The sequence below is a fragment of the Pituophis catenifer genome, unplaced genomic scaffold (genome assembly GCF_029215685.1).
Source record: "Pituophis catenifer annectens isolate HBS135680 unplaced genomic scaffold, rPitCat1.0.hap2 SCAF_2, whole genome shotgun sequence".
In the NCBI taxonomy this organism is placed as follows: domain Eukaryota; kingdom Metazoa; phylum Chordata; class Lepidosauria; order Squamata; family Colubridae; genus Pituophis; species Pituophis catenifer.
In genome coordinates this window covers 190,765,522-190,781,676 of record NW_027256882.1, presented here as the reverse complement: position 1 = coordinate 190,781,676, position 16,155 = coordinate 190,765,522, and the positions used below count along the sequence as shown (strand labels likewise).

Below are 16,155 nucleotides of genomic sequence, written 5' to 3'. Positions count from 1 at the left end.
AAAAGATCCAAAGAAGGGACCCCGGAAGAGAAAGAGACAGAAGAGAAGGAAAGCAAGGAAGTAAGGAAGAAACAAAGACCACAGAGAGTTACACGCGCAAATAGGAACTAAAACAACACAAGGTTATAAGAATGGATGACTGGAAACTTTTATCGATTAATGTAAACGACTTGAATGACTATAAAAAGAGAAAAATATTCTTCACCAAATTAGTTAAGCAAAATGCGGATATAGTATGTCTTCAAGAGGTTCATATAAAAAAAAGAAAATGGAAAATACTTGGAATTCAAAAAACTTGGAAATCTTTATACCTCCCTAGCAGAAAAAAAAAAGAGAGGGGTGGCTCTGTATATTAAGAAGGAAATAAAAGCAGAACTGAAATATGCAGACTCAAAGGGTAGGATTCTAGTGGTGGAAATTAAGAGAGGTAATTCCTCAATATTAATAACAGCTATCTACGCTCCGAATAAAAATCTGTGAGAATTCTACAACAAAGTATGAGAAATATTAAGCAAAATGGACAATAGCAACATATGCATAATCAGAGATTTTAATGGGGTGGTAGACCCGAATAAAGACCACAAAAGACCTAAAGCCCAAAAGAAAAAAAGGAAAAACCTACCAAAATCTTTTTTTGATCTTGTAGATGAACTGAATCTGGCAGATATCTGACGAACCTTACATCCACGCAAAAGACAATATACCTTCTACTCAAACCCCAAAAAATCATGGTCCAGAATTGATATGATGTGGGCAAGCAGAAATATAGGAATGGATATCATGTCAGCTGAGATTGCACCCAATATATGGGCGTACCACAATCCATTGGAGATCAAATGGAGGAGCGGATATAAAAGGAGGAATGTAAGATGGAGATTAAATATACAATTTCTATGGGATAAACAAAATATTGAGAAAATAAAGGGAGAATTAAAAGCTTTCTTCGAAGAAAATGAAAAGGAACAAACCGATCAAGGAATAATTTGGGATACAATGAAGGTATTCCTAAGAGGACTGGCAATAGCATATGGAGCACACAAAAACAAAGAAAAAAGAGAGACCCAGAGGAAATTGTCGGAAGAATTGGAGAAAGCAGAGAAGGAAGTACAGCAGAACCCAGACAATGAGACAGCAAAAGAAAATTGGATGACTATACGGCACAGAATAAACATAATCGATCAGGAAAAATTGGCATATGAAATTAAACGAACTAAACAATACCATTTTGAAAATGCCAATAAGCCGGGCAGATGGCTGTCCTATAGAATCAAAAAAGAAAAAGAGAAAGGGATCATTTACCAATTAGAAGACCAAGAGGGCCATATTATAAATAAGGAAGAAGAGAAATTAGAGATTATTCGCGAATACTATACTACCCTGTATAAGAAAGAAGACATCCCCAAAGGAAAAGTAGAACAATATTTATTGGAAAAAGAATTCCCATTGATTGGGGAGGAAGAGAAAGAGATGTTAAACAAAGAAATCACAATGACAGAGTTAAAGACTGCGATATCTAAATTGAAAAAAAACAAATCACCGGGCCCGGACGGATTCCCAGGGGAACTATATAAAAATTTAGATCTAGAGGATATCCTCCTACCAAAACTGCTAGATATTTATAATGAGGCTTTGATAAAATCCAAAATACTGAATCATGGAGAGAGGCATATATTAAACTCCTCCCAAAAGAAGGAACAGACGTAAAATTGATAAAGAACTATAGACCAATCTCCCTTCTTAACACTGATTACAAAATTTATATGAGTATCATGGCGGAAAGGTTAAAGGTAATCTTAAACAAGATAATACATAGTGATCAAAATGGATTCCTGCCAGGTAGACAGATAAGAAACAACACAAGGACAGTCTTAGATGTGTTAGAATACTATGAGGAACACCCTGATAAAGAAATGGCGCTGGTCTTCTTAGACGCCCAAAAGGCATTTGATAATCTGAACTGGGAGTTTATGAAGCAACAAATTAACAAAATGGGATTCGGACAAAAATTTGTGAACACAATAATTGCGATCTATGAGAAACAAAGGGCTAACATCTTAGTGAATGGAGAACTAACAAAAACTTTCCAAATCAGAAAAGGGGTGAGAAAGGGATGCCCCTTATCACCATTTTTGTTCATCTTAGCATTAGAAGTATTATTAAAGAGGATCAGAGAAAATAAGCAAATTAAGGGACTAAAAATTAAGAAAGGAAACATACAAAACCCAAGCATTTGTGGATGGCGTGGTACTAATTATGGAGGAACCATTGGAAACAGGCGCCCAAATTTTGGAGGAAATTGGTAAGTATGGAGAGGTGGCAGGTTTCAAACTAAATAAATCCAAAACTAAAATGTTGACTAAAAACATGACCAAAGATCAAAAGAAACTGTTGGAGGAGTCAATGAGAATACAAATTGTAAAGAAAGTAAAATATCTGGGAATATGGATCTCAACAAAATGTTCGGCCATTAAAGAGGATAATTATCTACCCCTGGTTAAAAATATTAAACAAGACTTAGAAAAGTGGGAGAAGCTCCAGATATCCTTTTTAGGGAGGATTGCAGCAATTAAAATGAGCGTCCTACCAAAGCTGTTGTATCTATTCCAAACTGCCCCAGTCAAACTAGATAGGAAATTTTTTCAGGAATTTAATTCTATTATCAGAAAATTTATTTGGGGAGGGAAGAAACCTAGGATTGCAATTAGGAATTTACAAGATAAAAAAGACAGGGGTGGCCTTGGACTACCAATTTGGGAAATTTACCAAAAAGCAGCAAATCTAGTATGGCTAAAAGAATGGGCAACTTTGGGAAACAAAAGAATCCTGACATTGGAAGGGCATGACCTCCAGAAGGGATGGCATGCTTACCTCTGGGAAACAGGGAAAAGAACAAGAACATATTTTCACAAACATAAAATAAGGGATACCCTAATGTCGACATGGGGAGAAATAAGGCGAAAACAATATACTCAAGTTCCCAGATGGCTATCCACGATGGAGGCAATAATATATCCAAACGTACTGGAATTGGGCAAAACAGTGAAATATAAAGAGATATTAGATGGGGCAGGGAACCTCAAAACAATGGAAGAATTGAAAGAACAGGGCATCCATATAGATTGGTGGACATATGCACAAATTAAATCACGATACAAAAAAGATAAAGAAGAACATGGTATAGAAATAGGCATTAATGGTTTTGACAAAGTATGGATGGGCACGGACAATAAAATTCTGGCCAAACTGTACAACTATCTGGTAGAGTATGATTTGATGGAGGAGGTAGTTAAGGACCCAATGATAGCATGGGCCAAAAATTTTGGACAAACCATAAATTTGAACGAGTGGGACCAAATTTGGAATAATAATCTTAAAATGACCAGGGCAACAACTTATAAGGAAAACCAATACAAGATGATATATAGGTGGCACTTAGCACCGGCTAGGATTGCTAAAATTTATCCAAATATGACCCCAAACTGTTGGAAGTGCGGCCATCAGCAAGGTACTTATTATCATTGTTGGTGGACCTGTCCACAAGCTAAAGAATTTTGGAGGATGATATGTAAATAGGTGTCAGAAATAATAGGAGATACCATCGAATTAGAACCAAAAATATTTCTCCTGGGAATCTTAAAGACAGAATATGCAAGAAAGAAGAAATACCTCATTACACATATAATAACAGCAGCGAGAATCTCCTTTGCTCAACATTGGAAGGAGAAAAAGTTGCCATCCAAAGAGCACGTAATTAGAAAAGTACTGGAATGTGCCGAAATGAACAAACTGACGCTAGAAATTAATGATAGAGAGGAAACTGATTACTACAGTGTTTGGGATATGTGGTATGAGTGGTTGAAGAAAAGAAAAGTGAAGTGAAACTCAAGAGAGCTAAAAGATTAAATGGATGATTAATTAAATGAGTATATGGATATGAGTCATACTACCGGTAGTAGGAAATAAAAGGGAGTAAAGATGCAATTTTATGTAAATAAAATGTAATATTATATATTAAGGATTACAAAAGTAAAACATCCTATGGGCAGTATTTTTAAATTAAGACAATGAACTAATATCATGTAAATAACAATGTAAATATTATGAAGGTACATCTGTATGTGTATATCAACACCATGAAACCGGAAATGGTGGAATTGTACTATAATTCTTAAACAATAAAAACTTATAAAAAAAAAAAAAGAAAAGAAGAATATGGACAGTGCCCTGCCCCATCTAGTTCAGCAGTTTACAATCTCAGTGGCCAATCAACTGCATAAGGAGGCTTTATATTGGTCAGTTGACAATAGCAGAAGTGTAGGAAAGTAATGTTAAATTTGATCACAGCGAAAAGGCCTAGAAGGAAATAGTATTATTAAATAAAAATTTATCCATAGTCTGAACTAAAAACATTTGTCTCTAAAGTAGACTTGTCAAGGGCCACAGTTCATGCAATTTGTCATAGGTTCTCACCTATGCTTTTATTTCATTCCAAAACCCCAATATTTCTTCCCCCCCACACACAACACATTAACTTTATTATTGTCATTGGCCAGTATTAATTAACCTGATAAATGCTATTATCAGGGTTCCGATGGATGCCCTAATTAAATCATGAGTTTTGCGAGTTGTCAGCTATCCTGATAAACACCAACTAGAACTGAAATTTTCATGTAGGCTTTTAGCAAAAGAGTAAAGAGAAGGCAAAAAGGAAATGTAATAAGGCTAAGTTATCAAACTGGCATTATTTTCCCCAGCCTTACAAATTACAACTTTGCTTTCAAATCTCAGCACTTTTCTTCTGTTCACAGGTATCATTAGGGTTATAAATATTAATGAGTGGATTCTTTTTGTTCATCCCATTTTAGCCTAAGTCACCACTTAGCCCTCCTATCCTGAAACCCTTGCCTATATACTATTTCTGTATTTCCATATTCCTGTGATTTTTGAGTTTTCAAAAACAATCTCATCAAATTGTTTGAACTTAAGACTGAACTACGTTAAGGGAATAGTAGTTGGTAGCAACTTAGACATACACTATTTGAAAGATCAAACACCTCTAGATTGGTGCAATAAATAGTAGTTTGCTAATGCTAAATGCATAGCTGGGCTTGTGACTGCTATTGAGGTTGAAAGTCATGAAAAATGTGCATATTTTCCTATTATAGTTTGATTAAGAAAACACATTCATAAAATTGACAGAGACTGCAAAATGTCATGGATATGTTTCCCAAAAAAACCCTCCAAGTCACACACATGTCACTCTCATGGCTGAGCCTGAGAGTCAATAGGCCTACATATATCTAATTGCTTTTAATGCTGGAAAAGTAACCAGATTCCTATTTTAATTAGTACCAAGAACTAGATAATAACTCTCACACTGAGTCTGCAATGTTAGAGAGTAGCGCATCTTTATATATGGCTGTATTAGAATTATAATTATTGTGATTATACGTACAGCAACTCTGATTAATTAACATTAATCACTTTGCTCATATTAGTAGGTTGCTGCACCAACAATCCTGCAAGCAGTTCTACAATTTTTAAAACTCCATTAAGAGAATGTTTTCTGTCACAGAACAAAGGTTTATGGATTAGAAATTCTGAGAACTGATTTAATCAATTACCAAATTTTCTGTTTCAGGTGAAATCAGAGTGGCCTTTGTCCTATACAACAATCTGGGCCCCTATCTGTCCACAGAGAACGCCAGCATGAAATTAGGGATGGAAGCCATGTCTACTAATCATTCTGTTATAGTGAATTCTCCCATCATCACAGCAGCAATTAATAAGGAGTTCAGCAATAAGGTTTACTTGGCTGATCCTGTTGTGTTCACTGTCAGACACATTAAGGTGAGGACTTGTTTCCCTGGCAGAAAGCCTCACATTTTGGGGTGGATTATTTTTCACTATTCCTGAAAACATCATACAAAGTATTCACTTCTTCCCCTACCCACAATATATGACACTTTTCAGGCAAAGCCAATCCTCCCCAGAAGTTATATGAGCTACTTAAAAGATATATAATCTTCATAAAGCACTTGGAGTTTATAATTGTTTTGTAGTAGAAATGAAGTAATTCTGCAGAGCTGACTTTAGCTCTAAACAAATCATATAAAATTGGGGAAGGGGTAATTTTTAAAATGAGAAGAGCAATGTTTTTGTAATTGTTCATCACCCTTTACTGGTAATGACTAGGAGAAAGAGATGATTTAATTTAATATTTTTTCATCTATGTATTTCTTCCCTATAGCAGTCAGAAGAAAATTTCAATCCCAACTGTTCATTCTGGAGTTATTCTAAACGCACAATGACAGGATACTGGTCAACTCAAGGTTGTCGGCTCCTCACAACAAACAAGACACACACAACATGTTCCTGTAATCATTTAACCAACTTTGCTGTTCTGATGGCTCATGTGGAAGTGAAGGTAAGTAATGGATAAATACAAGTATTAAAAATTGGAAATGGTTACAGAATGGAAGGTGGTGTCATTTATATGTGGACGATATTACAATTATACACCTCATGCTGAGCAAGGGGTGCCATTCACTTGCCTACCTAGTGCCTGCCTGGGGAGAAACCAGCTTTAACTCAACCTTGGCAAGACAGACTGGCTTTGGGCTTTTATCCATGCTTGAGGGCCTGGTGATTTCTCATATTTGATGAGGAAGCACTCTCTAACAGAGGTGATATGCAATTTGGGTCTCCTGGACTCATGGTCCTGCTGTGGGAACAGTTGGAAGTCATGACTAGGGAAGGACTTTGCACAAGTTCATCTTGTGTGTCATTTGCACCTTTCCGTATAGCTGGGAGATTTTCTGGTTCCTAGGTTAATTACTTCTTAGCTTACTTGTGTAACATACTCTACATGGCGCTGCCCTTGAAAATTTCCTGGAATTTGTGTTTCATGCAGCAGCAGGCAGAGTTCTGTGTGCTACATATTTCACCCATGTTACACCACTGCTACATAGGTTGCACTGGCTTTTAGTTGCTTTCCCGGTATACCTGGTTATCACCTTTAAAGCCCTATATGACATGGGGTGAAGTTATTTATGGAACTGCCTTTCTATGAAGGTATCTTCCCATCCAATCAGGTCAGATAGGGTGAGCATCTTTAGGCCCCTTCCCTTAAATGTTGCTATCTGGTGGGATTTTGGAAGTATGCCATCTTTGTGGCTGCCTGGCCTTTTGAAATAGCCTCTCCACTGAAATTAAGAGACTCCAACATTGTTAGAGTTCCAAGGGGTTGTGAAGGCATTGGGCCAGGGTAGAAGTGAACCCAGCATACATGAAGTGATTATGTTATAATAGGGTTGTGTTGGGATATGATATTGTTTGTGGAGTTTTGTGGGTTGTATTTATTTTTGTTTTATGTACTGTTGCTACAAATTGCCTAAGATTATCATACATAAGACAGGTGGTCATATATATTTTCTAAATAAATGTGTCAACTGAAGGATAATTTTAATTTTAAAAATAACTCTAAACTGCTTGAATCATCTTGAATAATTTTGTCTGCCTATCCTGATAAAACTAAATGAAAAAAGAAATTAAAATGGTTGTGGATGACACTTTTACAATAGGAAAAAATAGTAACGAGGGACCAAATCTACTGTTGTCTACCAGAAGGACAAAATTATAAATGATAGATTAATAAATAAATTCTTCGCCATATACTGGGTCCCCAAATGGTGTTTGTTCCACCATTGTGACATTGTGTGTTGGAGTAGGATCAGAAGATTGGTAGATCTGTTGATTTATTTATTTTTTTTAGCCTTAAGTAAAAGCCCAAAGAGGCACCCAGAGGTTTGGCAGATTTTAAAGGGGCTACCCTCTATTATCCATCAAATCTAAAGTAAATTATAACTGCTAATTGACAGTTTCAGAATTCATATTATATTTCAGGTGAAATAGTTGACAGGGCAAAAATCAAAATCTAGGTAGACAGACAGAGAGACAGAAGAAAGTAGTAGTCTAGTTTTGGTGTAGTTTCTACCATCAGGCTAGAAATTGGGAGACTGTAAGTTCTAGTTCCACCTTAGGTACAAAATTAGCTGGGTAACTTGGGCCAGGTATTCTCTCTTGAACCCTGACAAGCAATGGCACACCATTTCTAAAATCTTCTCAAGAAAACTACAGGGACTTGTCCAGGCAATCACTAGGAGTCAAGGCTGACTCAAAAGGGGAGGGAGGGAGGGAGGGAAGCTAAATGATGATTTTTTTTTCTTGCTATGGTAGCAACTACTGTAGATTATTGTATTGCTCATTGTTTCATTAGTTAAACTTTCTGGGTTGCACATTTAGTAATAGGGGGCAGTTTTAGTAGTGATTGACAGGTGTCATCTCCCACATTTAAATATGATTTAAGCAATCTTAGATGAGTGTAGCATACCACCCTACTTCAGAGATTAGTGTATCACCTTCACATCTGGTTCACACTATGAAAGAGCCATATTAAGAACCATATTAAGAAGCTAAAAATAGCAAAAAACAAAAAAAAACCCTCATTGGACAAAATGGGTTCTCATAATGATCACCACAAAAAAGGTCATAAAATTGGGCATAGTGACATGGTGATTCACTTACATGTCCAGCATGAATATGACAGTAATTCCAGGTTCAATTATGGTCATAAGTTAAGCCCCATAATACACCATAAGTGTATTATTTTCAGACCCAAAGAAAGGGTCGAAATGATTGTAACCATCAGGAGACCATTGGAATTTTGTGGAAATAGGCACAAGACTTGAAATGTGTAGGGGCTGAAGCTTGTGGGGCAGGAATAAATGTTTTCCAGCCTATCAAATGCCAGTAACATATCAAAAAATGTCAATCACGCAAAGCTATCAGCTGACTTTCCAAGTATCTTAATTCAGGAAGGGAAGAGGAAAAGGAAGAGGAAGAAGCTTCACAGTCTATATGAATTTGGCTCCCGCACCCATTCATGTTTCTTATTTTTCATTTTAATGTTCCTTCTGTCTCAAAGAAATTTTGAAACGTTCTGTAGAAAGAAAGAAATTCAGCAAATTCTCCATTGGCTCAATTCATCATGTAGATGCAGCTATTCCTAACTTGGAGAGGATCACATTATACCTGCTTGTCATATAACTGCTAAAGGCAATTGGTTAATCTGTCTTTTAAGTTGTTTTATTATTGCATTCTCTTCTGTTTCATTATGACTATACATTTGGGGGCCCATTTTGTACACTGTTTTCTTGTCATTTGATGAAGGGTGCTTTAGACCTATTTTAATGAATACATAAATAGATGGTTGCTTTAAATGAATGCATAACTTCAGGGCCAGATGAATTTCATTCTAGTTTAATAAACACAATTTAATGGAACTTGCTGATGCACTGTTAATCTCTTGTCCCTGTATTCATAAGATGTGAACACACAGCTAAAGCAAAGAGGAAACAACCCTGTCACTCAGATAGATAGATACTAGGGAAAATACTATAACTCATGGTTAGTTATTTTTTAAATACCCTGATAACTGTACAGTGATTTATAGAAACTATTTTGAAAGCAGACCCTTATAGAAAAGGTAATTGAGATTGTATACCTTAACTGCAAGAGAACTACAATTACTGAATTCTACTTTGGAGAGTAAGATTATACTTACCTCTAACCTGGATAAGTCATCCTTGGTTCTCTTAGATCAGTGATGGCGAACCTTCTAGACACCGAGTGCCCAAATTGCATGCGTGTACATGCCCAAACTGAAAGGTGTGTGCGCATGCACGGACATGCACGCATGCGCAGCAGAGACCCGAACACCAGCTGCCCAGCAGGAGGCAGGGCATCCCAACACCGGCAGCATGGCAGACCTTTTCCTTTCGTGAGCGTCTGCTTCGTCGTTTGCAGGGAAATAGAAGCTTACAAAAGAAACACCACGGAGATCTGACATGGGGCGACGGCGCGCGTGCCAGCAGAGAGGACTCTGCGTGCCACCTCTGGCACATGTACCATATTTTTGCCATCACAGTCTTAGATGCTAATTATCTTGTCATTCCCATTCCTGATGCACACCAAAATTTTCACTTATCCATCTTTAGAATGATATTTCATTCATTTTCTTAAGCTCTTAGATAACCATGTACTTAGTCTCTCTTCCTGCCATGGATTTATTCTTATGCAGCAGATGATATGACCTCTACTACTATGATCATGCCATTGTCTTGCTCACTGTAAAACAGTAAGAGAACACCTATCTGACCTTGATGAATATAAATCACTGGGAACTGACAGATTACATCCCAAAGTTTTGAAGGAGTGGCAGATATTATCTCAGAACCATTGTAACATATCTTTCAAAAATCCTGGAGCACCAGGGAAGTACCCGAGTATTGGAAAAGGGCTGATATGGTTCCCATCTTCAAGAAAGGGGAAAACCAGACCCAGGAAACTAAATGACTTAGATGAGGGAATAGAACTCATCAAATTTGCAGATGACACTAAACTGGCAGGAACAGCCAACACCCTTGAAGACAAGCTCAAATTTGTCAAAAAAAGATCTTGACAAATTTGAACAATGGGCCCTATCCAATAAAATGAATTTTAGTGTGGAGAAAAGCAAAGTTTTACATTTAGGCAGTAAAAATCAAATGTATAAATACAGATTAGGCAAGACCTGGCTCAAAAACAGTAACTGAGAGAAGGACCCTGGAGTCCTAGTGGATGATCACTTGAATATGAGCTCACAGTGGGCAGCAGCAGCAAAAAAGCTAATATAATCCTGGATTGTATAAACAGAGGCATGGAATCAAGATCACGTGAAGTATTAGTACCGCTTTATAAAACCCTAGTAAGACCACATCTGGAATACTGCAATCAATTTTGGTCACCATACTACAAAAAAGATGTTGAGACTTTGCAAAAAGTTCAGAGAAGAGCAACTAAGACGATCAAAGGCCTGAAGACTAAAACATATGTAGAACAGTGGCAGGATTTAGGTTTCACTAGTTTAAAGAAAAGAAGAATTAGTGGTGACATGATAGCAGTATTTGAGTATTTGAAGGGCTGTCACAATATTACGAGCAGCTAGGCAAGAAAGTTAAGGAGTTAGGTGTACAAGTAGTTTTTTCATCTGTACTGCCAATGAAAGGTCAACACCTGGTAAGAGAACAAAGGATTCTAGAAGTGAACCACTAGTGTCACCAAAAAAACTATGGATTCCTGGACCATGGTCTGCACTACCTCCATGATGGGCTTTTGGCAAGGGATTGGAAGACTAATTCTGCACCAACTGAGAAATCAAATAGGTTCCTGACCAACCTAGCTGACAACTTTGTTGTCCAAAAGGTAGAGGAAGGAACTAGAGCAGTGATGGTGAACCTATGGCACACGTGCCAGAGGTGGCACACAGAGCCCTCTCTGTGGGCACTCTTGCTGTCACCCCAGCTCTGTTTCGGGTCTCTACCCTGCATGCGCACATGCCTCCCACCAGTCAGCTGGTCTTCTGGTCTCTGCCCCGCATGCACAATACACAGGTGCGGGGGTCCGCACATGTGCCCACACCTTGCAGTGTGGGTGGGGCAGGGGAATGGATGGGATGTGCACACATGCAAAGGGTGCACATGTGCATGCACCCCCACCTTTGAGTGCGCACGCGCACTTTGGGCAATCAGTGTCTAAAGGTTCACCATCACTGAACTAGAGGGACAGCTATCCTGGATCTAATTCTCACAAACAGAGATGTTTTTGCTAAATAACTTTTTGCTAACCAGTTAACTAATATTAACTGTAGGAAACATACCACAGTAGTAATGGGGGACTTTAACTACTCTGACATCAACTGGGAAACAGACTCTGCATGAAGTGGGAGATTGAACAGGTTCCTTATAAGCCTAGCTTACAACTTTGTCATCCAAAAAGTAGAGGGAACTAAAGGGTCAGCTATATTGGATTTAATTCTTATCAAAAGAGATGAAATGATAGAGGGGGTTGAAGTTGCAGGAACCTTGGGTGAGAATGATCATGTCATATTAGAATTCAACATAATGCAAACAGAAGCAATAGAACATAATGATAACAGAGTCTTAGATTTTAAAAGAGCTGATTTTAACAAACTCAGAGAGAACTTGGGAAAGATTCCTTGGATGAAAATCCTAAAGGGGAAAACAACTCAAGAAGCTTGGGAAAGTTTGAAAAATATGATCATAAAAGCCCAGTCCAGCACAATAACACTGTAAAAGAAAAACAAGAAATCCAAGACAAAACCAGCATGGCTGCACTAAGATCTCTGACAAATTGAAAGACAAAAAGGACAAGTACCAAAAAATGGAAAGAGGAACACATAACTAAGGCAGAATATCAACAGATAGCCAGAAACTGCAAAGACAAAATCAGGAAAGCAAAGGCTCAGAATGAACAAAGACTTGAAACAAAAGTCAATAAAAAAAGTTTCTTCCAACATATAAATAACAAGAAAAAAATCAAGGAAATGGTCCACTAAAGAGAGAAGACAGCAAGGAAGTAACAGGTAGCAGAGAGAAAGCAGAGCTACTTAACTCATACTTTCCATCGGTCTTCACACAAAAATAAACTATAGCCCAACCTATCAAAAACACAACTGTAAAAGACAGACTAGAAATAAAAGTTAAAATAAGCCAAAAACTGGTAAGAGAACACCTGTCTGATCTTGATGAATACAAATCACCAGGACCTGATGTATTACATCCAGTGGTGAGATTCAGCCAGTTCGCACCACTTCGGGAGAACCGGTTGTTAACTTTCTGAGCAGTTTGGCAAAGTGGTTGTTGGAAGAAATCATTAGGACAGAGAACCGGTTGTTAAATTACTTGAATCACACCACTGATTACATCCCAGAGTCCTAAAGGAGTTGACAGTATGCAGTGGCAGCCAAAAAAGCCAATGCAATACTAAATTGCATTAACAGAGGGATACAATCAAGATCAAGTGAGGTACTAATACCACCCTATAAAGCCTTAGTAAGACCATACCTAGAATACTGCATCCAGCTGTGGTCACCACACTATAAAAAGATGTTGAGACTCTAGAAAAAGTGCAGAGAAGAGCAACCAAGATGATTGGGGGACTGGAGACTAAAACATACAGTAAACGGTTGCAAGTACTCAGCATAGCTAGTCTAATGAAGAAAAGAACCAGGAGAGACATGATAGCAGTGTTCCAATATTTGAGGGGCTGCACAGAGAGGAGGGAGTCAAACTATTTTCCAAAACACCTGAAGGCCAGACAAGGAATAATGGATGGAAACTGATCAAGGACAGATTCAACGTAGAAATAAGGAGAAATTTTCTGGCAGTGGGAGCAATCAATCTATGGAACAGCTTGCCTTCAGAAATTGTGGGAGCTTCATCACTGAAAGATTTCAAGAAGGGACTGGACTGCCATTTGTCAGAAATGGTGTAGGTTCTCCTGCTTTTGCTGGGGGGGGGTGTTGGACTAGAAGACCTACAAGGTCCCTTCCAACTCTGTTAATATGTTAATATGTTCTTCAGAGATTTATGTGGATGGATTTGAAGCATAGATAATTATGACATAGATAATGTCATTGTTGGTATGAGAAACTACTACTGAAACTACTGCTACCAGCTCTTGAAATGTCTCTTCTTGGTGTTACTTATCTGAAGACGATTCTTGAGTCAGGAGCATGACACTAAGGGCAGATTAAATTAATTATAGGCAATTGAACAAACCTTTCCTTGAAGCAATGTTATAGATTTGTAGTTGTTCTAAATATATACCAAATTAGGAATGTAAACTTGCCATAAACATTGCAAGTTACATCTTCCAGTAAGAGGTTTTGCTTATTTCATAGAGTTATAACATTGAATGAAACATTTGGTAATCAAGCCCAACCATCTGCGTTGTGATCATTTATTCTTACTCCTTTCTCAACCTCTCCTATTAATCTAGTACATAGTATCAGTTTAAGGGGATTTTTTTCTAGAGCCCTCCCATTTAACCTCTCTTAGTTACTTCTTAGCCACAGCCATTTGGAATGAATTCATTTGGAGCAACTATTGTAGAAATCAATATCAGGGATATAATTGTTAATTTAAGAAAGGTGTCAGGAAATGAATTGAGTTTAAAGTTTGAAGAGAATCTAGAGGACTCCAACACACTGGGTGAGTGATATCATGACCTGATGTGTGATGTGACTAATAAGAAAAAAAAGGGGGGGGATATAAGTTACATTTTTAAAAAACCGTTTCCTTCTTTCCTTCCTTTGTTTCTTCCTTTTTTATTTCCTCTCCCATTTGATCTATCACTATGCTATTCAAAACATTCATTTTCATTTTCTTTTATGATTAATAGAATTTGTAGGAGAAGAACCATGTTAATCTATAGTAACAAAAAATCATAAGGAATCTAATAAAATGCATTAGTCTGAAAACCATAAGCTTTCATGGGCTCAGAGGTGTAGCTCCCAAAAGTTTGTGACTTTCAATAAAATGGCTTATAAAAGGTGCCACCAGATTTTTTGTGTTACATGATTAACAGCTAAAACTTGGATTCCATAGGAAAGACTACATTTCAGTCTAATGCTGATTCTGGATATTTTTGTACAGATTGTTTGCCTGGAAGATATGTTTAACATATTGAATCTTAGTATTCAATTAAATGACTTTAATATTGACTTTAAAATGTACAAGGGAATAAGGCAAGGTATACTCAAAATTCACCAGAAGGATTTCACCTTAGGATTTGGTGGAAGCCATCCTATGCCAATGGAAGACACTATTACATTTATGACCCATACTTGAGCAATACCTCAGTTACAAAGCAGAACATTTAGAAGAGCCTTGGTGGTGCAGCGGACTAAAGTGCTGTTAAGTAGCACTTAGCTGCCAGCTGTCTGCAATTACTGCGAGTTCAAATCTCACCAGGCTCAAGGTTGACTCAGCCTTCCATCCTTCCGAGGTAGGTAAAATGAGGACCCGGATTGTGGTGGCAATAAGCTGACTTTGTATTAAAAAGAACACCGTTTAGGGAGGGCCGAAAGCCCTACTAAGCAGGTATATACAAAAGTAGGAAGGCTATTGCTTAACGCATTGTAAGCTGCCCTGAGTCTCTGGAGAAGAGCGGCATATAAATTGAAATCGAACCAATAACATTACACTGACAGAGCTGTTTTACTAGTAAAAATAATTATAATAGGATAATTGCTGCTTATGCTAATGGAGTGAATGAATGGTAGTTGTGATATTACCTAGTATATTGTGTGTGTGGTGAAGCAATTGTCTGCTGGAGGAGTATTTCTGCTGTTTTGAGTTCATTGATTCTCTTTGTGGGCGTCTGGACATCATTTCCACTATAATACTTGATCACTGTGATATTTCCATCCATTTTCTAGTTATGTATTAAAATCCAGCTTTCAATCAAAAGTGGTTATCTGAAAAGGTATATTAGTATTATAAATTTGCTGTCTGCCAGAAATGAGGTTCATGTTTTGTGTTTATATAATTTGCAAAATTCTCCTTGGTATAAATCTACTTTATATGGTTTATATATTAAATTACCTCAAGTCATATTCTTTTTTAAATTTCTTTTTTTTTCTTTAAAATTAACTTTGCATTGTCCAAGATTCTTTGTTCTTGGTGTACAACAAGAAGGAATACAGGTGCCATTTCATTCAATACTGATGAAATGGCATCTTTCAAGAATTGTATTATCTAAGTGTGTAAGTACATGCTAGTTGAAATATTAGGAAAGGATATAAACCCTCTGATGGTGACTCTTATCCCATAGGTTTGCTGTTCGGCTTGTAGAATAATTGTCTATTTGGGGCAAAAGATCCCTTATGGTTATGTCCTAGAATCAGTGATGCTATCAGGATTTCCTAAGACTAAGGAAGTGCTTGATCTACACATATATGGATGTTGACCTCGTACATGGGTAGGATGTCTAACAAATCTAAGGCTGATGACTATGAGGAGAGATTTTGCCACAAGATTACTTATCAGTCTCACAAGTCAGAGTAGCACATGCATGTTTTCATGTGCTTCCATTGCTTCCTACCCCTCTGCCTGCCTTTGATGTATGCTATACTCAGATTGTATCTGCCCCCTTGTGCCAGTGAGATGGCACTGATAGTTTAGGTGCTACTGGATTGATTGTATTACAGATGTATTACCATGATTAAAAAGTGCTACTCCTATATTTCCC

General features: G+C 37.4%; 1 protein-coding gene across 1 annotated transcript in view; it reads left to right on the top strand.

Annotated features, from left to right (window-relative positions):
• The window catches only part of ADGRL3 (adhesion G protein-coupled receptor L3), a 425,730-nt gene that overhangs the window by 258,828 nt on the left and 150,747 nt on the right, over positions 1–16,155 (top strand). The window contains exons 15-16 of the mRNA XM_070938393.1: positions 5,642–5,850; positions 6,251–6,427. Of these exons, the coding sequence (XP_070794494.1) occupies positions 5,642–5,850; positions 6,251–6,427 (386 nt within the window). The remainder of the gene's footprint in view (positions 1–5,641; positions 5,851–6,250; positions 6,428–16,155) is intronic.